A 21,540-nucleotide genomic window follows, 5' to 3' on the forward strand; every position below is an offset into this window, starting at 1 on the left:
ACAAGTGCCAAAAGTATTAATGTTTTAAAGCTTTGTTGTTTTTTCAGGTGCTGAAAACACTTTGCTCTGACATGAGACAGTATTTATGGATAATAATAGTGGATCTTAAACACTAGTAGATAACACCTAACTAAAACAGTATAAGCAAATTCCTTCAGCCCTGATCAGTGTTTTCAAACACTCTGTTATGCCACTGGGCTTGTTAAACTTCATGAAAACATGCTAACGGCAAATGGCTAGTAAGTTTGCTTGGGCAAACTTATATAAATGATTAACATTTTGCTCAATCAAAGGTATAGTTAACACACAGATATTGTCACGGACAATGCAAAATCTTGCTGGGGTAAAACATCAGCACTTTATACAAATGCAATTCTGTGAAACAATCAACAAAAATTACAAAAATACTTAATGACCGTTCAGTCTGTAGCTTTCCTTTAGCAAGAATGTCCTATGGCGCGGGTGTATATCACCACAGTGGCAATACATGTTTATACTAATCATCTGAGTAGTATATGCAGACTCTAATTATTAAACCAGCATATGAAATCACAGTAAGGAATGCCTCAGGCATTCACTTCAGCATTGTGGCATCAGAGAATCAGGTGTCAAATATCAAGCATTGTAGTTATGAAAGGTCATGAAAAGGGGCTTCATGTGCATACCTGAAGTATGTGATTTCGCTTCGTTGAGTATCAATACTTTTAACACATGTACATTGTTAGAAATGTATTATCTCTGTTTTGTTCTGAGATATTACAGGCTTTATAAGAGTAAAAAAAAATTTTTATAATACATTTCTCCTTTTCATACAAACATAAGTTGGGGGATCAGAGGTCAGGGTCAGTCTGTTTGGTGCTCCAGAGGATACACACATTAAAGCAGCCATGATAAGGACAGGGATGAAGTACACCATTATCTTTAGACTCTCTTCCATGTACACCTGACAGTACAGAGATATTTATTAAACTCTTCTGGTCAAAGGCACGTTTTAAACATTAGGCATGTTTAAAATGTTGTTCAGTCGTTTTTCTAAAACACGTGCAAAAATCGGTTTTCTATTACTAACTTAATAGACAGACATTATGACAGGTCAGTTTCATTACTGTCTTAATCACGTTTTATTTGTATGTTAATGAAGATTTTGGATTCTGTTGCTATACTTGAGAAACATGACAAAATTAGATTTGTTTTGCACCTGGTGTCAGCCTCCAACTCAGTTTTGACTCACAGTATGACTTGAACTCATATACTGTCACATCTTTTTGCATTTTATTGAGTAGAGGTTTATAGCTAAAGGCCTGCTGCATAGAATACTTTATAGTTTCTGAGTACAGTAGGGCAGAAACAGCTCATTTTCAAACAGACTACATTATGTCTCAAGGGGCTTGAAGTATTGATGTGCTCTGTCGAGTTGTCAGTCTTTGATGAAATGCACACTGTGACAAAGGCCATCTTTGCTGCTTGTAGGCTTAACTGATTTGCAAGCTTTAGAGCATTACAGCAAAGTTGAGCGAGTGCTACAATTCAAATTACTCACACATGCATGCTGATAAAGCAGGCTGACAGTTTAAGATTGCGTCTTTGGGGCGGCACAAATCTGACTAAGTTCGAGCTTTTGGTACTCAGTCTGTAGATCCAATCCACCTGAGTAGGCAAGGTTTTCATTGTTGCAGGGGAAGAGTTAGAATTTTGATGATCCTATATACTGTAGATTAGCGAGACACAGTATTCAGAACTTTTTTCCTGTGTGTAGTATGAGAAAGTAGATTTTAAAGTGTAATAGCTCTGAAGCATGTGGTTCGCTGACAGAAAGAAGAAATCATCCCATCATGATTCCTGATGATAATTTCTAATAATTCCATGTTTTTGGTATTATAATTGAGTAACTTGATGGAATGTAACTTGACACATGAAGGAAAGTACAGGTTCTTTGTGGAGGCTAATCCCCTACAGTAATAGAGGAGCAAAGTTTTTAAACTCACTTACATGAAACCCCTGACATTTTACTTAGAACCTTGTGTGTAAACAGTGAGACTATATAAAGGGCTAATCAGTGGCAAAAGGTGATTCAAGTGAAGTGCTGCAGTGGCTTTTGGGAAATGTAGTCCCTGTCTGTAAACCTGACAAGAAGGTTTTGAGTCAAACCTTATGGCCTGATAGTGAGGCTGTAGACAAAGGAACAGAACTACCACTGAACTACCACTACAAACACAGATTTGCAACACAGTGATTCAATCCCAAATAATATCTGTGATTTAAGCATTTCATATACCTAAGAAATAATCTAAACCCTAAGAAAAGTCATGGTAGCCCTCAGTCTAAGACCAGGTTCGCATCTCAAGTCTGGCAGGGGTTTATAGCAGGGAGGCTGTAAGCAGAGGCACAGATCTTGGGTTTATATTACAGTCTTTTATACCGTTTGGTCATGCAAGCTTACTGGTAAAGGCTCTGTGCCCCTGCTTACAGCCTCACTGCTATAAACATCTGCCAGAACTTTAACCACTAGGCCACCATGAAGATCTCTGTGATAGTGCAATTTAAACTAAAGTCTCCTGGTCTGTGCTGCCAATATTCATTTGTTTCTGTTGGTTTAAAAAAGTAGGTTTTGACTATCCTGACTAAATAACAAAAAAAGGAAAAGGTACAGCAGACAGGTTTATTTCAGAAGGGCAGGTGAGTATATTCACCATGAAACAAAAAAAAGCAGGATAGAGATCTGTTTCTTCCTATCTTGCAGTGATATCAGCAGGAAAAATTCAATTGAGGCAGTTAACCAGTCTGTAAAAGGCTCTCGTGCACAAACACACGACAGCTTCAAATGGAGAGAAGACTTGATTACAGGTTTGGAAGGACATATTAGGAAATGGCTTTTCTTGCACTATTTCAAAGGCAGGCTCTTCCCACATCAAAATTGTTTTTTTTTTTTTTTTTTTTTTATAAAAAAATAAATAAAAAAAAACTCACCCACAGCGCTGAGTTGACATTTCCGAGGTGAACTAATTATGGAAATGGAATTCTTCATGCAGAACTCCATTCTTTAATAAAACAGATGTATGACATACACTTCAAGAAGACTTTTTAATAATTTCATACTCTTCGAGACGGACTAGAATACCAAAAATTCCCAAGGCATCGTTTCTTATTTCAGGCCATTAATGTTGAAGCAGGTGCGATACAGCGAAAAGTGAGCTTCGGTAATTGGCTGTGACCGTATTTCTTCTTCCAGTCGTTACACTGAATGGTAGATTGAGCTTGAGACTGAGAAGCAATAGTAAACTGGATTTCCTTTTTCACATTGCATTTATGAATGATGTTGTATTTTGTCAAATTAATTGCTCAACTATGTTGTTGTGTAACAATTATTTAATTGTTTTAGATTGCTTTACATATTTCCCAGCAGACTGTAAAACTATACTTCAGTGACTCAAAATACACTTACATAACACTATATACTACAGAGAATTGTTATAAGTTTGGTTTAGAGTGCACAGCTACTGTACAGTATGTGTTGTGCAGGGATGGCTGGTGTAAGCAGACTATCAAGGCTAAGCATCATTCAGTCATTTACATTTACCGCATTTTGGTTAGATCCTGATACTGATGCACAACTAAAAACTTTAAAACTAAAGACTTTCTTGTAAGAGAAATGTAATTAGAGAATATTTTTTTACTATTATTATTACCTTTTTAAAATGAGGAGTGCTCAGCTGTTTGGACATCAAATGGAAGTTCATTCCATGACCTACGTGCCAGAACAGAACAGAGGAGAAGCATGTCTTCTTTGAACCCTGAGAAATAGTGATCAGTCAAGCAGTGGTAGAGGATCTGATGGCGTGTGGTATAGTGCTGTGAGGTAAGGCTGCACTATATTTTTGACTTTGTAGGCAAGCATCAGTGTTTTCAATCCAATCCAGACAACAACAGGATGCCAGTGGAGGGAGCGTAGCAATTGGGCAGTGTGGAAGATAATATAAGATAAAATGACATAATTTCAAGTTGAATTTTTGGTGTCCATTTAAAGTAGTCCATCAGACTATTTTGAAATACTTTGGATACAAGTATAACTTGTCATAATAAATCAAACAGTGGTATGATGTAGTGGGGTTGCGGCTAATTTCTATCTAGCACAGGCTGTAGATTCATGTAGCATGTAATGCCCCAGTGAACTGGTCTCCATTTAGAAGTAGTTTGCACTGTGCTTCTGTAATATGATAGATAGGTAGATCACTTTATTCATCAAAATTACAGCAGCACAGAGAGTTAGAATAAAACAAAAAACAATTTAATATAAATGAAACTAAATAAGAAGAATGTATATGTAAGAATGTCAAGTATTGAAATCTAATCATCTAATATCACATCCAAATATCACTGCTTAGTTTATTAAAACTCCTTATAAGCACACTACTCAAACTGAAGGCTTCTGTAAAGCTCTGTATTTGTTAAACAGTCTCAGGTCTCATACTTTTTTAGGTTTATCAATATTCATGTGTTTATACTTCAGTACACGAGACAAGATCTTTCCTTGAGGATTTCCAATGAGCTAACATCATTTAAGTTTTTAATTAAGGTGGACAATCTTTTTCAATTATGAGAACAAAAATCAAATTTAAACTTGGCTGCTGATCACCAACACCATCTTGATTCAATTATATTTATTATTGTTTCCCGAGGCACAAACTGTTCCATTTCCTCTGTGTTGCTTTACATCTCCTACACCTGTATGATCGTTGCTGGTGTTTGTTTAGACAGCAGCAGATACATGTTCGCACACTTCCAGAGAAAATAACCAGCTGACAATAGTAACTTTGGTTATACAGTTCAGCATGAGTTTATGTAAAACTTAATGTAAATAAGTTTTACCAACACTGTAGGTTGTGAGAAAATTTCTGAAAAAATGTATAGTATCGCATTTTCTATAAAGACATTTTTTTGCAAAACATTTTATGTACATTATTTTTGTAACTTTACAGCCTAACCTGCTTAAATCTCTTCTTTGTTGACACAGGAATCTAAGTGAACATAGCCTGTAGCCTCCTGGGCAAAAAGGTGCCTTATATGGCATTAAAAAAATTCAAATATGAATGGTTTCATTTAATTATTTTCAAGAACAAATCATTGATAATGTGTATTAAAATAAAAAAACTCATGAGGCCTAATGCATCACCGTTTGCAAATTTTACAAAAGGAAAACAGAAAATTGACTTATTGTTCACAAAAATAATCTCATGATAATTTGTTGTAAAATTCAACACGTCTGGGTTCACAAAATGTATTAACTACTTATCAGCTCTCTGAAGCCATCAACACCAAATGGAACAACACTGACTCTTCTTTATGTAAGAAGAGTCCTTTGTTGTTTATTTAAAACAATGGAAAGCTATGCCATGCTAAGTTACTTTATCTATTTGTTTTATTTCTTGCTTATTTTCTGACTATTGATTTGTTGATAAGACCAATAAAGGCTTAATATTTTGCCTTTTGGCCTTGGTTCATCTTTTCCTCAGGCGTGTTTATATTCAAAGCATAAATTCATTCAGTAGGCACTTTATACAGGTCATGGTCACCGTGGATCCAGAGCCTATGGTGGGATACATTGGACAGTATACAAAAAATTATTAAATAAAAGAAAACTATTTACTTGGTGTCTTTGCTATGACGTTCATCTCATTTCAGTAATTCACTTATCAGACTTTTCACATATTTTAAAAAAGATTAATTAGCAGTTTTTGTATCATCTGATATATCATTTAATACAAACTGCATGGCAGCTTGTTACACAGAAGCCTCTTATGCTTTTTTTTCTGGTGGATGTTTAAAAAACATGCAATTAATCCTGACCCTTTTGCTCGCCTTTGCACTACAGAGTCCTAATTACCCATTTAATTAATAGACGAACAATTCACTGCACTGACAACAGTCATTTTCAGCTATTTATTTGGGAACAATTACTAAAGTGCATACTGTAGCATGAGCTCTAGAATTAACATTGGTTAGGATCTTTGCTATGTCTATGCAGGGCTGCTGAAGGAAGTGTAAACGTACTAAGAGCTGTGATGTGTAACATGCTTTCCAAACGGAATATTCCTTGCTGTTCTTGTTTTTATTTTTTTTTTCACCTAACAATTTAAAAAAGACGTGTGAATATGATAAAGTTAAATGACACCAATGAAGATCCTACATCTAATATCCAAACATTAAAAAAGTCTACTACATTTTTTTCCATTCTCAACGAGACATTGAGCAGAAACTCCATATAAAAATCTGTCACTGTCATAGGAGGTGCTGGTTGTCAGTTGATAATGGAGCAGAGTATTGAAGGCCTTCGTCTGTCTGCTGCCCTAATTACACCAGCACGGCTCTCCACCCATGTGTTAACAACACTTGATTTATTTCCTGTTCGCCAGCTCAATAGGAACCGAGTTAATTGGTTTTTCAAATGAACGTTGAAATGGAAGGATCAGGCGTCATTAACTGCAGACCATTTTTGTAATGCAGGATGCCTTGTAAGTCGGTGTTAAGGTCAAAGAAGTGAAAGGCAAAGGGGGTTTCTAAAAACAACTGTTTGTTCAGTTGGTGATTATTCTGTAGCATGTTGTATTTAATACACAGCTGTTGGGTTAGGATAAATATTAATGTTTTTTTTTTTTTTTTTATTTTCATGAAATGTGTCAGGAGATTTTTTTTACTTTTATTTTATGCCCTTAAATGACCTCCCAATTGCTAGTATAAGCCAACATTATATAAACACTATTATGGTCTGGAGAGGTTTGAGCTTTGTCCTAGCCGTCAGCTGAAAATTTTTGCTGCCATCCTGCTTGAATTCTCAGTCAGTGTGCTCTGACAGAAGTGTTTACCCAAGGATTTTTTTTCATGTTTGTTTTGCCCAGAATAATGGAAGAGCATTATATCTGCAGCACCTTAAGAGGGTGGAAAGAATGCTGTCTCAGAGGTTTATAGTATGGCTTTAGCTAGAAGAACTCTTTTATACTGAACATGTTGTACTAAAAATATACATGTAGATGAGCACGTTTTGTCTGTGCAATTCTGATCAAATGACAATGTCAAAAGCCGAGAATTCTCTGCCAGCAAAAAATGTTTTAGAGCTAATCCTATTAGTATGACTGACATTGTCACGAATGCGATTTAGACCCAGTTCTGTTCCACTACTTAGATTTTCTAAGCAAGAAGCAAAATAGTCCATTTAGAAAAAAGGGCAGGTCTCTGACCCATTCTTTATGGGAGAAAATTTATAGAGCAAGGTTTCAGCTTCAGATCTGTTAAACAACTTAATCCTCAACATAATCCTTTAGCTTTAATTTGGCCTAATCCATGTTCACACATAAAAACCCACTTCTGAGCCAGAAGAAGTATTTTAGCATTGTTAAGGCAGAAACAAAGATTAGAGTTGTTCTATTTGCCAGCTACTGTATTGAACAAAGTAGAAAAAAGTTTGAAATAGAGCAAAGATAATAAATATAGATAAAGTCCAGACTCAGTCCATGCTCAGATCCCTGAAAAGGTGATAAGAACAGATCTTCAATCTAAATACAAAAAATGCAAAGAAAAAGAAAAACAGGGAAATGTGATGAGACCAAACGCAGCAAAAAGCAATGCAAAAGTGCTAGCAAAGGATTATACTTTAAGACTTTCTTTGCAGCTTGACTAGGATCAGCCTGCCTCAGTTATTCATTACAATCACTAACTTTGCATACTCGCACAATTATAAATGTTGGTATAGGGGATAGGCCCAAATATCACTGGAGGGGATAAGAAAATCTTTAAGACTAGATTTAGAATAAATTACCACAATTTCTATTTATCTTTTTTTTTTTTATAGAACAAAACCCTCTAATCTAGAGTATTTGCAGAGTTTTAAAGAGAGTAATTTGCATTCGTATATGCAAACCCACTGCTGATCTACTGTACTTTCAGTCTGTAATAAATGTCACAAAGCATTAGTTCCCCAGAGTATTAGTTTGTACTGACATTACTTTGAAATGTTAAAGATTTATCAGTGGCATAATAAAAAAAAACATTAATCGTATCTTCATATATCACCAAACCCAAGTGAGCAGATGAGTTCAGATGAGAGAGATTGCAATAATCTCTCCCAGGTCAAACAAAGAATACTAGCTCTAGAGCACCTGTAAGCTCTTGTTAGAGAAAGAGGGTAGACAGAGCTTTCCTGCAATGCTCGCAAAACAATCTCCAACATCCCGACCAGTTTGGCTTTAAAATGGCACATTCCACAGAGACTGCCCTCTTGGCCATTGCTGAGAAACTTCCTGCTGCTAGATTTGACCTTTCTACAGCCATAACACAAGGCTCTTTTAGAAGTTTAGGAAGAATGTCACATTGTGGCAATTGTTTGCTTTCTACTCAGAAGGTCGGTCATATCAGGTGACATGGAAAGGATCCACATCTGCTTTATGCAGGCTCTTTACTGGTCTCCCACAAGGCTCGGTATTGGTCCTCTCCTGTTCTCCATTTAAATGTGATCTGTTGGTAAAGTCAAATCATTTCATGTTTTTAGACCAGTGCTACTGTATGTGGATGACACTTAACTAATTCTCCTGCCCCATAGAGACACTCGTATTTCTGCTTAGATATGGGCATGAGCCACAACCTTAGCAGCAGTTCTCAAAGGTGCAGTGGCTCAAAGAAAGAATATTTTAGCCTTCACCCTCAATGTTAAGTGTCATGTAATAAAGCGGGAAGCGGATGCAATTAGACATATATTTTTTCTTAAATGCAAATGTAGAAACACAAACAAGAAACAAAACACAAAACATCTCAGCACATGAACACAAAAAACCTAATCATGAGCATGACTGTATGGACATGTTGTTTAATGCTATGTACAGTGAGATTATAAGTCACCACATTGCTAATAATCAATGGTGGACAGTAACAAAGTAAATGTAATTATTTACTGTACTTAAGTAGTTTTTTCATGTAATTGTACTTTACTAAAGTATTTCCATTTCAAAGTCAAATATCTTACTTACTACTCAACTACATTTTGCGAAATCAGTTGTTTCTTTTTATTGATGAGTGGATAAAAAATGAACTGTTCCAGCACGCAGCAAGCCACCAATCAGGGAAGAGCTCGTGCTCTGTTTTAAACTTGGTTTGATTCCCGCTTGGTGGTGTTTACTTATCAGAAACATACAGTTCAGTGTTAGTTAAACAGCAAGCAGAACATTTTAAGAGTAATAAATGATGGAAGAAACTCCTGACTCTAACTTGCCACAACACCCCATGACCTTAGTTTTATTTAATTTTTTCAGTAATTAAAAATAAGGTTTTGGGCTTATGATAGCAAACAGTGTTTGACTCATTAATATCATACTATTAATAGATTGGTGTGCTTAGAGTAACATTGGAGTCTTTTCACATAAACTGAGTTGATTAAGCAAGCCATAATATATTATAGCACATTATAGACATAATAAATTATAATACTTGGTTTCTTGAATACAATTGAAGGCAAATACATTTGTACTTTTACTCAAGTGAAAGTTTAAAGAGTGGACTTTTAAATTTATATATTTGGTCTGTGTACTTTGTCCACCACTGGCAATAATCAGTAAATAAACAATCAGTTAGGACAATAATCAGTCAGTACACGTACATTACAGCATCATTTAACAATTACATTGCTCAAAAATCGCATTGCTCAATTGTTCCTAACCCTGCATAAGGAAAACAAACAGCATGTCAGACAGCCCATGCTGAAGAATGAATGAGGTAAGACATGTAGCACATATAGTATATACAGTACATATAAATAATTAATAATTCTCTTACCCATGCGGACATACACAAACATTAATTATTCCTCTTAACCCAGGTAGATGTGTTAGCCTCAGCTCCTACCTTGAACCCAGCTAATACATTCTACTGTGTTGTTAGAGCAGTGATTGGTGTTCAGTGGATGTGTCAAGTTTGGATCTTATTGTTTACATGAATTTCCATAAACTCCATCTTTAAACTGCCAGGATTCATTGGGATGGCCAACATTACATTCCCCACTCTCATAACTACACATTATTCCTTTACATTCTACTGTAATTACAGAATAATTTGTTGAAGGTACAGTAAATAAGTGAATATTGAGGTAAATTGGAAAAAAAATGAAGATAAATCATGTGAAAGAGTCAGGAAACCTCTGTTACAAGTGATCTGACGAGATAACAGGATGAAGAGAGATTTTGTGAAAACCCAGAGTAGTGATAGCAGTCTACAATTCATTTACACTTTTCAAACCCACAGAACCCTAGAAGGTGCTGCTGATATAAAAAATGGTGCTTTTAGCATTTGTTTCCCCTCCTTTTCCTCCCACAAAAAAAAAAATAGCTCCCTGTATTTTTCCTTGAGACAATACTGCTAACAATCCGTGAAGGGCATTTAGAAAGGCTTGATTAGACATTATAGAGGAAGATTTTTGTATTCCTCTGGCAGATAATCTTTATTCCATGCAGCATACTGGTGAGGCAGCATGCACAAGCAAACCACGGGGTATCTACAAACAATATATCTGAGATACAGCCGAGTGCTAATGTATTTACAAGATATTTTGTCAAGATATTTCTTTTAGCGACATTTAGTTTATCAGATGTTTCATATTTATCTCATGTAGCAAATGTAACCAAATAATACAGGATATACAGCCTCATACCATGTTCACAAAAGCGATTGTGCCGCTTAATAGATAAATGACAGGTTATAGTTATTTTTCTAACTTCACTCAGTGTTTCACTATGGGAATCGCTTTGGGCGTGACCAACTACGGAAGCTCTTATGACACCACGTCTGTCTTGACAGACAGGTCGACCTGAGATCAGGCTCCGCCCCACCTTTATCCCTCAGGTCGACCCCTCCTAACATCATTCGCGCTTTCTTCCCATGACCGACTACACTAAGCTCTCTCAGCACTTCCAGTTCTCGGCTGGTTTCGCTTAACTGTTCATTGTGCGGCATGACGACAATGGTCCCTTCCCGGCCCAACAGTCGGGACCCCAGAGCGCGGGCGATGCAACCTTACAGGCTGAAGGTAACCTGCACGAGGTATGCAAACGAGCCGCAGCGAAGCTAGGACTAACTTGGCCCGCGGCCCAGGACGCGGAGGGAGCGGTGAGAGACCTTTACGACGGGAAAAGGCTGCCGCCTGCTCAACCCACTGCTAGACAGCTCCTGCCCGCCGTGCCAGCTTGCATAAAGGAGATGTCTCGTTACTGGTCTAGCCCCTTCAAGAGCAAGCTTCCCGCAAAAGGGTGCTCCCAGCTGGAAATTCAAGGGTTGGAGGAGCTGGGGTTGGCCGGACCAAGAGCTGTGGAGCCTTCGGTGGCTTATCACCTCCATCCGAAGTGGCGCTCGATATCCGCCTCCTCTCAAATTGCGCTGCCTGGGAAAATCGAGAGATTGACGGCGTCCATCCATCAGAGGATGTATAAATACGCAGCGCAGTCAGTGTGCTCGCTAAACGCGGTGACTTTGCTGACTTCGGTGACCAGGCGGAGATTTTAGAGGAAATGGGACGACAGCTCGACACGGGAGTACCTAACCCGGTACTTTGGGACGAGATCTGTGCGGTGAACGACCTAATTCTCCGCTCTTCACGAGGCGCAGTTCAGGGCTGCGGCCGCATGATGGGCTTGGCTGTGTCAGGTGAGAGAGCGTTGTGGCTTAACCTGTCAGGCTTGGGTGACACACAGAAAGCGGAAGTCATGGATGCTGCCTACGACCCCGCTAAAGGTCTGTTCGGTCCAGCTCTTGAGAAGATGAGAGAAATCAGTACTCTCAGGAAACAGGAGGACGAAGCATTTAACCTCTGTTTGCCTCGTAAGCGGTTTTAGGACACGCCCCCTCAGCCAGCGCGACGGGGTTTTGCCGCAGCCGCGGCTGCGAGAGGGAGACCGATGAACGTGAGGGGCACAAGATCGGCTCTCGGCGGACAGCAAACTGGTCAATGCTCGAGATCGGATGGCTCGGGACCGTGGGGAAAGCATTTATTTGCGGCCGCGGCGGCTAAAAACCGTCCGCCCCACCCCGAGGAGCGGAAGAAGAAGCGTGCGACCTGACACGCGAATGTTCTCCTATCCTCCTTTCTCCGCTGGCGAAGAAAAGGAGAAGAGAATGCAGCCCGGTTCTAAGTTCCGTAAGGGCTTCCTCTATAGTTTCTCCTCGGTTTCGAGGAATGAGGGAAAATGTTCAGTGTCACCAAGCACTCCCGACATTTGTTCACTCGCACGTCAGTTCGGACGATTGCGCAATAAAAAATGCATCATCGCATCCAAGCCACGGGCTGAGGGCGATGTGTTCAAAAATAAAAACCACAATAAATGTGGCACTTTCGCATCCAGGCGATCGTGTGCGAAAATCTCGAGAGTTCAGCGTGCACCCCCCCCCCCCCAGTTTTACCACTGGAGGGCGCGCTTGCTCTACCAGAGGAGCCCAGCACGGCGTCGGTTGTGACGTCATCAACGCGCGACCAGAGTTGTGTACGCGGGGGTTCTCTTTCTGCGCACCTCGTCAAGTGGCGCGCATGCGCTCGGCGTTTCGGGCGGGGACTATGGTCCCGTTCCGAGTATGCCTACGAATTCTGGGTTTAATGGCCTCAGTGATTTCTGTGGTGCGTCTGGGACTTCTCATGATGAGAGATTTTCAGAGATGGGTTGCGCGGTTGCGCTTATGTCCCCGACGTCATCTCAATCGGCCGGTCAAAATAACACATGCTTGCGTCTCAGCGCTCCGCCAATGGGGACGCCCCGCGACACTTCGGTCGGGGATTCCCTTGGGGGCGGTGTCGTCGAGGGTTACTATGACGACGGACGCGTCTTTGGCGGGCTGGGGTGCGACCCTGATGAGCAGAGCTGTGAATGGCGTTTGGCCTCCACAGCTAATCCCGAGACATATAAACTACTTGGAGTTGTTGGCAGTATTTCTAGCGCTGAAACAATTTTTGCCTTTCATAAAGGGCCGACATGTGTTGGTGAAAACAGACAATTCCACAGTGGTCGTGTACATCAATCGGCAGGGAGGTGTGCGCTCCCTCCAGCTGCATCAGTTAGCGAGGAAACTGATAATGTGGTGCGACAGGAGGCTTTTGTCCATCAGAGCGACTCATGTTCCAGGCATATGGAACAAGGGTGCGGATCTGTTGTCCAGGGGAAACCCCCTGTACGGGGAATGGAAACTGCACACCCAGGTGGTGAAGCAGATATGGCAGAGATACGGCCGGGCTGCCGTAGATCTCTACGCCTCGCGAGAAAACGCTCAGTGAACTCTGTTCTTTTCTCTAAGAGACGAAGATGCACCATTGGGTGTGGACCCGTGGCCAAACGTTCTTCTCTACGCTTTCCCTCCACTGAGCTTGATTTTACCCACCCTGACCAAGGTTAGAGAACTCAGCTTGTCACTGATTCTGATAGCTCCACGTTGGGCATCCAGACACTGGATCGCAGAAATAGTTCAGCTACTGTCAGATCAAACGTGGCCGCTCCCTCCACGGAGGGACCTTCTGTCCCAGGCGGGCGGGGAGATTTATCATCCGTACCCGGACAGGATTGCTCTCTGGGCCTGGCCCGTGAGAGGTGGAACTTGAGTGTGGCAGGTTTACCCCAATCGGTTATACACACTATCCAGAGTGCCAGGGCCCCGTCTACTCGCACGCTTTATGACAATAAATGCCGAGTTTTTGAGGAGTGGTGTGGCCGTGGTCACATTGTCTCCTTCCAGTGTTCTGTGGGAGACGTTTTGTGCTTTCTCCAGGATTTGCTGGATAAAGGGAAAGCTTTTTCTACTTTGAAGGTGTATCTGGCGGCTATTTCTGCGTGTCATGTCGGGTTTAATAATGAACCTGCGGGTCGGCACCCTTTGATTAGCCGGTTTATGAAACGTGCACGCCGTAAGAGGCCGGTGTCTCGGCGGTGAGTGCCTCAGTGGTACCTATCTTTGGTTTTGGAAGCCCTTTCTCATCACCCCTTCGAGCCGGTGGACGGCGTAGGGCTGAAATTTCTTTCTCTTAAAACGGCGCTGCTTGTGGCTCTAGTGACTGCCAAGCGTGTAAGCGAGCTGCAAGCTCTGTCTGTCAGTCCGTCCTGTTTACAGTTTGCCCCTGGGCTCACGAAAGTTTCCTTTCGCCCTAACCCGGCGTTTGTACCTAAAGTCGTGGATTCTTCTTATAGATGTCCCGTTACGGAACTTTCGGCTTTCCACCCACCTCAGGAGGAGGAGGGATTGGGTTCCTTGTGCGCAGTGCGGGCCCTCCATACGTATGTAAAGAGAACAGCGGGTTTCAGGAAATCTGACCAGCTGTTTGTGTCTTGGGCTACCCCTCACAAAGGGAAGCCGTTGTCGAGACAACGGCTGTCCCGCTGGATTGTGGAGGCTATATCTGTAGCGTATGAATGTTGTGGTTCTCAGGCACCTGCGGGTCTGAGGGCCCACTCTACTAGAGGGATGGCGACATCATGGGCCCTACTTAAGGGAGTTTCTGTTCAGGAAATTTGTGCGGCGGCTGGCTGGGCTACGCCACACACCTTTGTGCGGTTTTATAGACTGGATGTGTCTGAGTCATCCTTGGCACATGCGGTGCTGAGTGCCAGATGCTCTGAGCCCATGTGATTGGCTTGTGCAATCCGGGAGCTGTCTATATCTCCCATAGTGAAACAAAGAGCGAAGTTAGAAAAAGAACGATGGGTTACTTAACGTAGTCCCGGGTTCTTTGATAACAGAGTGAGGTGTTTCACCAGCACTTCCCTCCTTGCACTTGGACGGGAAGAAATCTCGCTACAATGATGTTAGGAGGGGTTGACCTGAGGGATAAAGGTGGGGCGGAGCCTGATCTCAGGTCGACCTGTCTGTCAAGACAGACGTGGTGTCATAAGAGCTTCCGTAGTTGGTCACGCCCAAAGCGATTCCCATAGTGAAACACCTCACTCTGTTATCAAAGAACCCGGGATTACGTTAAGTAACCCATCGATTCTGTTGCTTATATTTGGTCTCTTTTGAAATACAGAACCCACTATGGTTGCACCAGAGATTTTTCTGGTATCAGTACTTCACTTCACTATTTGTATAATAATTTTTTACTTTCATTCATTACATTTTTTACACAAATATCTGTACTTTCTACTTCTTACATTTTCCAACCAGGCTCTTTAGTTTGAATCTATTTGGTCACATGATCAATATTTTCTCTCTTTTCTACCATTTGTGTATCATTTGCATACACCTATATGTCTGGATACATTCACTAGATAACCTTAAGTCATTCTTTTATATCAATATATTAATATGATGTAAGGTCTATTTAACAAACTTACTGGTACCGCACTGGAAAAAAGAGAGACGGCAAAAGTTTACCAAGCAGAGCTTTCGTTATTTACTTTCATTTCACCCCACTTTCTTTTCCAGTACTCACGCCGGGGCTCACCCACACACATCTTTCCATCTTGCCGCCCGACTTTCCTCAAAGACCGGCACGCCTTTTTCTGGCAACCGCTCTCTCTCTCTCTCTCTCTCTCTCTCTCTCTCTCTCTCTCTCTCTCTCTCTCTCTCTCTCTCTCGGTATAGCCAGACTGAAACAGAGTGTACTGATTAGTCTCATCAGCTGCAGGTGTTCCTTACCGCTCCTTCCATCCGGCTCCACCCTCCACTCGCTCACCGCAGGCACATACGCCCGACTCAGGCCAGGGAACCGTCTTGCCTAAACTGACTCCCAAACCAGCCCTCAACTTTTACCAGAAATTTTTACCAAAAAATCAGTGTCTGCGCTAACTTGAATAAAGGATGTGTATAGTTTTGCCATCTCTGTGTTGCACAATCGCCATCATTTTTCCATTTTGATGAGAAATGAATTGTATGTTAACAGAATTGATATTTAAGACAATAATAATTAAGTAATCAGTGTATAAGCTATACATGTTATATGCTAGTCTTCATGCTAGTTTTGCAAGCCAAATGTACTAGCTACTGTATGGCCACCTAGCACTTAGATGAGATCTGCTCATTTCTTCCAGGGTTTATTTTCTTTGTAATGTCTCTATACAAATATAATGAGACTTTTATAACAGGATACAGATGAAATTATATTTACTGGTAAAAGATTTATTATTCTGTTTGTGAATGTAAAGTAAACTAAATTGTACTAAAAAATAGCCACTTTGTTGCTTGCTGGTATTGCAGAACAGGCAACTTTAAAACGACACACATACACAGATTTATTTGTTTTTCTGCTGCTAATGTGAATGCAGGGTTATAATAAATGAACTGCAGTCTGAATAGTGAACACGTGGGGGTTAAAGGCCTTGCTTCAGGGTCCAGGAGGGGCTGTCTGTGATGCTGGGATTTGAACTCAGAAGTTCAATATCTTATCCACTGAGCTATGACTTCCCTCCTCTAATAACTGAGCCTACATTTTACCTTTACCTCTGCTCCAGCACTGGGAAAGGTCATGGTGATATCTTTTGTCTGTAGCTCAAATTCACATTGCTATGTTTTAGGTTAGTGTCTTGTTGCAGGATTTTCCCACAACTTTATTTTCAACATACTGCAATTGCATTTTTTGTTTTTATTTGTAACACAATCATAATGTTGATGTAAAATATTTTTACCCAAAAGCCATAAAGAATAAACTGTTCTTTTATTGTGCTTCCATTTGATCAGCAATATGCAAATACAAATATAAATATAAATAAGTGAGATTGGCATCTTATTAAGTGCTACTGTATAAATGCGTACTATGAGTCAAACTCTGACCTACTTTTAATTAATCATGGCAAGCGAAACAATTATCCCTGTACACAATCTATATTTTTTGTTGGACACGATTCAGCCATGTTGCCCATCGCACAGCAGGTGTTTATATAGAAGAGAAATCCTTTCTGCGAGTAATTAAAAATAGATTTTTTCACTACAAAACAATTAAAGTGCTGTTTTCAGCATCCTGATGAGTATAAGTCTTCATCCACTGACAATCACCCGGAGTGTTTCTGTGCTTTCAGGGTTATGATGATGGATATGATGGGGAATATGACGAACAGGGTTATGAGGCCTATGATGATGGCTACAGCAACCAATCCAAAAGGTAGATATTTCTTCTTTTTCTGGGGTTATGATTCACATTGGTTTTACTTTTGTGTTCTGCAAATCTGTGCATCTAGCTGGCCACTTTAAAACAGCACTCATGACCTTTAAGCTAATATAAGGGGGTGGGGGTGGGGTAGAAAATGCATACTAAATGAAAAGATTGTTTAATTTCTTAGCTGTAAAATGATGTCTGATGCAAAAGCCAGAGGCTTTAAGGTAAATTTACTATATTGGCAATATATTCCTGCGTAAAATATTTTAATTGTAATGATCATATTAATTAATACAGATTAAGTTGTTGGTATTGTATGACTTCCATCCTTATTTATTCCATCATTATTTAATAGTTTATAAAATAGCCTTTGAGATTAAAATTAAAGTTATATACTGAAATGTGTGGCAAATAGGCCTCTAATTACACTCTTAATTCGCTATGGTGGCATTTCTGGTCATTTGATGTGATTATATTAAACTGTCACATTTAGCCACTGTGTAATATTGGTCCTTATTCTAACTGTCACCAGATAACAAAAATTCTGTAGAGTTAAAGCACTTAAGTCTGGAGTACATCTGGATGCCTAAGGTCTCTATATCGATTTATGTAATTTAAGTATTAATTCACACAATGCACACATTGTACCTCAACTCAGTATTTGACCCCTTTTTTTTTTTTTTTTTTGGAACATGTACAAGTATATATGTTTGTCTTAAACATTGATTTTCCTTTCTTTTGATACACTGCTTAATTTATATTGCAGCGGGACAGAATATTACGAATATGGCCACGGAACCAGTGACGATACCTACAACAATTACGGTAAAGGTCACTCTCTTTTGTTAGGCTCAAAGCTAAATGGTTATAAAAAATAGCGCTACACTTACTTGCTTGTATATGTTTTTTGTAAAGAGTGATGTTTTAGATTTTAGAGGTTTTACACCACCACTCATGCACACTCAAATTCAGCTCTTTATACAGTGACATTTACTGGAAAAGGTCATCCTGTTACTCCTGAAGGTGCAAAAGACGTACAATGTTCTCTATTTTGTGAACTCAGATAGAAATGTGGTGCTAATGTATTTCAAAGCTTTAAGGAACTATAAGCAGCCGTTCCTCCTATTAAGAGGGTCAAAAAGGACTCATTTTTTATCTTGTATTTTTTGTAACGCTGATATTAAACCATATGAATTAACACCCAGATGGTCTTTGTAATGGTACCCACAGGCGTTTGTGGAGCAGTTCTACATGTTTAAGACCCAACTCAGTGGAACATGCTCAGTGGGTTATCATCTCAGTAGAAGCAAATTTATTGGAGTCTGTCAGAAAAGTAGAAGCTTCTTGATAGTGTCTCCGGAGCGGTGTACCACTGAGTTCTGTTGACATCGCAGGCTTAAACTTAAGCATGCACTCAGGCTTACACTGGTACAATGCCCTTGCAGAGGACATACACCACTCCCATCTCATCTCCAACAGTAATGATAAAGCACTCACAGCAGTTAGATGAAGCAAAACCACCTCCTGGTTTTTCAAATAACCAAAGTGCTGTGCTCGGCGGTAGCCATCCTACACTGGCAGCTTGCTGCAGGGGAAGCTTTAAGATGCACACAGAGTAGAATTGTAGAGCCAGAGCCAGTGCCAGGCTGGAGGCCTCAATGCAACCCACTGAGAGACGAGCCATGGCCTTTTATACGCTGCTTTGCCTTTTGAGAGCCTGCCCTCACTGGATTATGTTCCAAATCAGGGATCGTGCTTCTCTTGGCAGGGGCTTCATCGCTCTCCACCGGTGCTATTTTCACATTGTGCCTTGTCCATACCAATTATTCATTATACAGCGTGCCAAAATGTGCACCAGAGCGCCTTGGCATGACTGATGCTAAAACAATACCTTATAATCACTAAATGACATGAAACCGAAATCTCAGTGATGCACTTGCATGTGATTTAAATAAGAACAATGTGCAGCGGTCAGAGCTTTACACATGAAAGTAGCCTTGAGGACAGAAACTAAATTATTTTACACAATGCAGTAAAGCCATAGTGTACTATTTCCCACTGTGTTTAATATGAATGTTCCTGCGTCTTGAGTGTGCCCTCATTTCCTCTGCAGTTTCGGCACGACGCTGTAATGGAAACATCACGTTAGTTGTATCAAGTGTCGGGATTCCCCATCCTGAAGGTGGTCTGATTGTTTTGGGGATGGCCCACCGAGGACGTTCATAGCGCATCGATTCCCAGCGTGTGCTGTATTTCTATGACAGCTGGATGAGCCAATTCTTGCATCCTCTTCTGAGTTGCAGCTAACTGATAATTAGGGCTGTGTGACATTGCATACTGCTGAAATCGGGCCGAAATTGAACAGCAGAAAATCAGGGCCCGAGCTCATTGAGATGTTTATCTGGTTACTTTAATGTTCTGCATCATTGCACATCTTGAATAACATCTTTAAACTCATATTGCTATATTGTGGCCGTGGGAAATCAGAGAAGATTCACTTAAACTGTCAGAGCGAAGTCACTGAAGCGAAGCAACAGCTGCTGCAGAAATTATAAATCTTTTTTTTTTTTTTTACGGTTTCATCAGAGATAGTAGGTCAGTATTATTGGCCGGGTGAATGAATTGAATGCATAATGTATTCACTTATCATAATACCGATTTCAGATTCTTATGATGTCTTGTGGTTCCTTTTACCTGTAGCAGAAGAGGAGTGGACTCAGCCACGGCCGAGCCTCAAAGCTCCAGCTGCAAGACTTTCACGAGGGGGCTACAGAGATCACCCCTATGGTAGATACTAAAGGTGCTCCACATCAGTGAACTTCCCTGCCTGGCATCCTTATGTAATAGTCTAAAAAATATATACAATTTTAAAAAAGCACACACACATTAGGTCAAAAACCTAACCTCGCCTAACCAAGGAGCGGGAAACTGCATACAGCCTATGGTTTTGATAACACAATTCCTTCATACATCATAAGGAACATAAAAGGATCTTGCATTTTAACAAAAAGACTCCCATTTGAATGCTGCTTCCCTTTAGTTGTCTATTGTTTGCTCCCCTGAAGCTAAAGCATGGAGTTACGTACAAACTGATGCTTCCTTGTTCTTGGCTACCATTTCACCAAGGCAACCGTTAAATGTGTTAGCGCCCCCCCCCCTCCTTCCTCCCTACCCCCACCGCCCCCCCATACTGTACATAACATCTTTCTTAACACGTCTTGATTTGATGACGGTAAATACTGAGTTTGTATATTTTGATTTTGATATTGGTACTGGGATTGAAAGCAATTGGCTATGTATGTAGCTACCTACAAGTGATCTGCTGTGTGTTTAGCTTGTATTTGTACATAAATATGTAATAAAAAGGACATAAATCAACTTGTGTAAGCTTCTCTAAATAGGTGGCCATAATTGTTACATTTTTCTTTTTCTTGCCATAATTTGTTAATAGAACATCATTATTTTTCCTTTTCATTGGGTAAAAATTAGATAAGCACATACTTGTTTTTTAAGTAATAAATGCCTGTTTTAGTTCAGGAACTTGCTAATATGTTCTTTTTTTATTTTATACTTAACAAAGAAAAGCAGCGAAAAAGTAATTATAGAGAAGTTGTGAAGACATTTTGTGTAACAACAGATAAGCATTAATACAATTACGACTTTGTTAAATAATTTTAACTCTAGCACTAAATTGTTCATTGAATATTGAGTCGTCATTTAAATGTTTACGATGTTAATGGAAACTAACTGTTTAGATCAATAAACTGACTTTTTTTAAACATATCCTTTAAGCTTTGCCCTTATTAAACCCAAACTCTGGCTTGTTTGCACTAGCGTGACTGTGAATGATTCGGAGATTGAGGAGGTAAGAACAGTAAGATTGTCTAAATGCCTTCAGTCATTGGTGTTAGTCAGTAAAACCCCAGTATGTGAATATGGCAGATATTCACAATGTTTCATCACTCATTCGAGTGAATGGGATACATTTAAACTGCTATGTCTCTTTTACCTTTATTCTTATTCCATTGAACATCAGAAAGCTGCATTTGTGTTGTAATACCAATGCTTTTAAATATCAGCTATTGAAAGTCACTACCTTTTAGAGTCCTGAACTTCCCTCTGTGACTGTTAGAGCTGAATGCCGACGCGTATTAAGAGACTGAAAGGATGACTAAACATTAAGCAGGTAACCCTAATAATAATAACTCTAATGTTGCGAATGCCAGTCATAAATTAAGTTACTTACACTTAAAAAAGTAAACCTACCCTGTCTAACCCCAAATAAAGCCGCTAATTACTGTTAACTAGCGCCTTCGAGAAAGAAAAAAAAAGCCTTCGGTAACGCATAAGACAAAAAAATTAACATTGTGTCCATTAAAAGAACTAAAACTGATGTTAATACCTGAGCAGTTAAACTAAGCTTTTAACCAGAACATAAGGAATAAAAA

General features: G+C 40.0%; 1 protein-coding gene across 7 annotated transcripts in view; it reads left to right on the forward strand.

Moving 5' to 3' along the window:
• Positions 1 to 21,540, forward strand: part of khdrbs2 (KH domain containing, RNA binding, signal transduction associated 2) — a 243,009-nt gene that overhangs the window by 75,536 nt on the left and 145,933 nt on the right. For 3 of the 7 annotated variants that reach the window (XM_083538517.1, XM_083538518.1, XM_083538516.1), the window contains exons 7-9: positions 17,016 to 17,098; positions 17,859 to 17,917; positions 19,793 to 19,879. In XM_083538517.1, coding sequence (XP_083394643.1) covers positions 17,016 to 17,098; positions 17,859 to 17,917; positions 19,793 to 19,879 — 229 coding nt within the window. Of the gene's footprint in view, positions 1 to 17,015; positions 17,099 to 17,858; positions 17,918 to 19,792; positions 20,874 to 21,540 lie in introns of those variants that run through there. The other 4 variants (XM_083538520.1, XM_083538522.1, XM_083538519.1 and 1 more) reach the window with 4 other exon arrangements.

Source organism: Silurus aristotelis (assembly GCF_946808225.1).
Source record: "Silurus aristotelis genome assembly, chromosome: 4".
In the NCBI taxonomy this organism is placed as follows: domain Eukaryota; kingdom Metazoa; phylum Chordata; class Actinopteri; order Siluriformes; family Siluridae; genus Silurus; species Silurus aristotelis.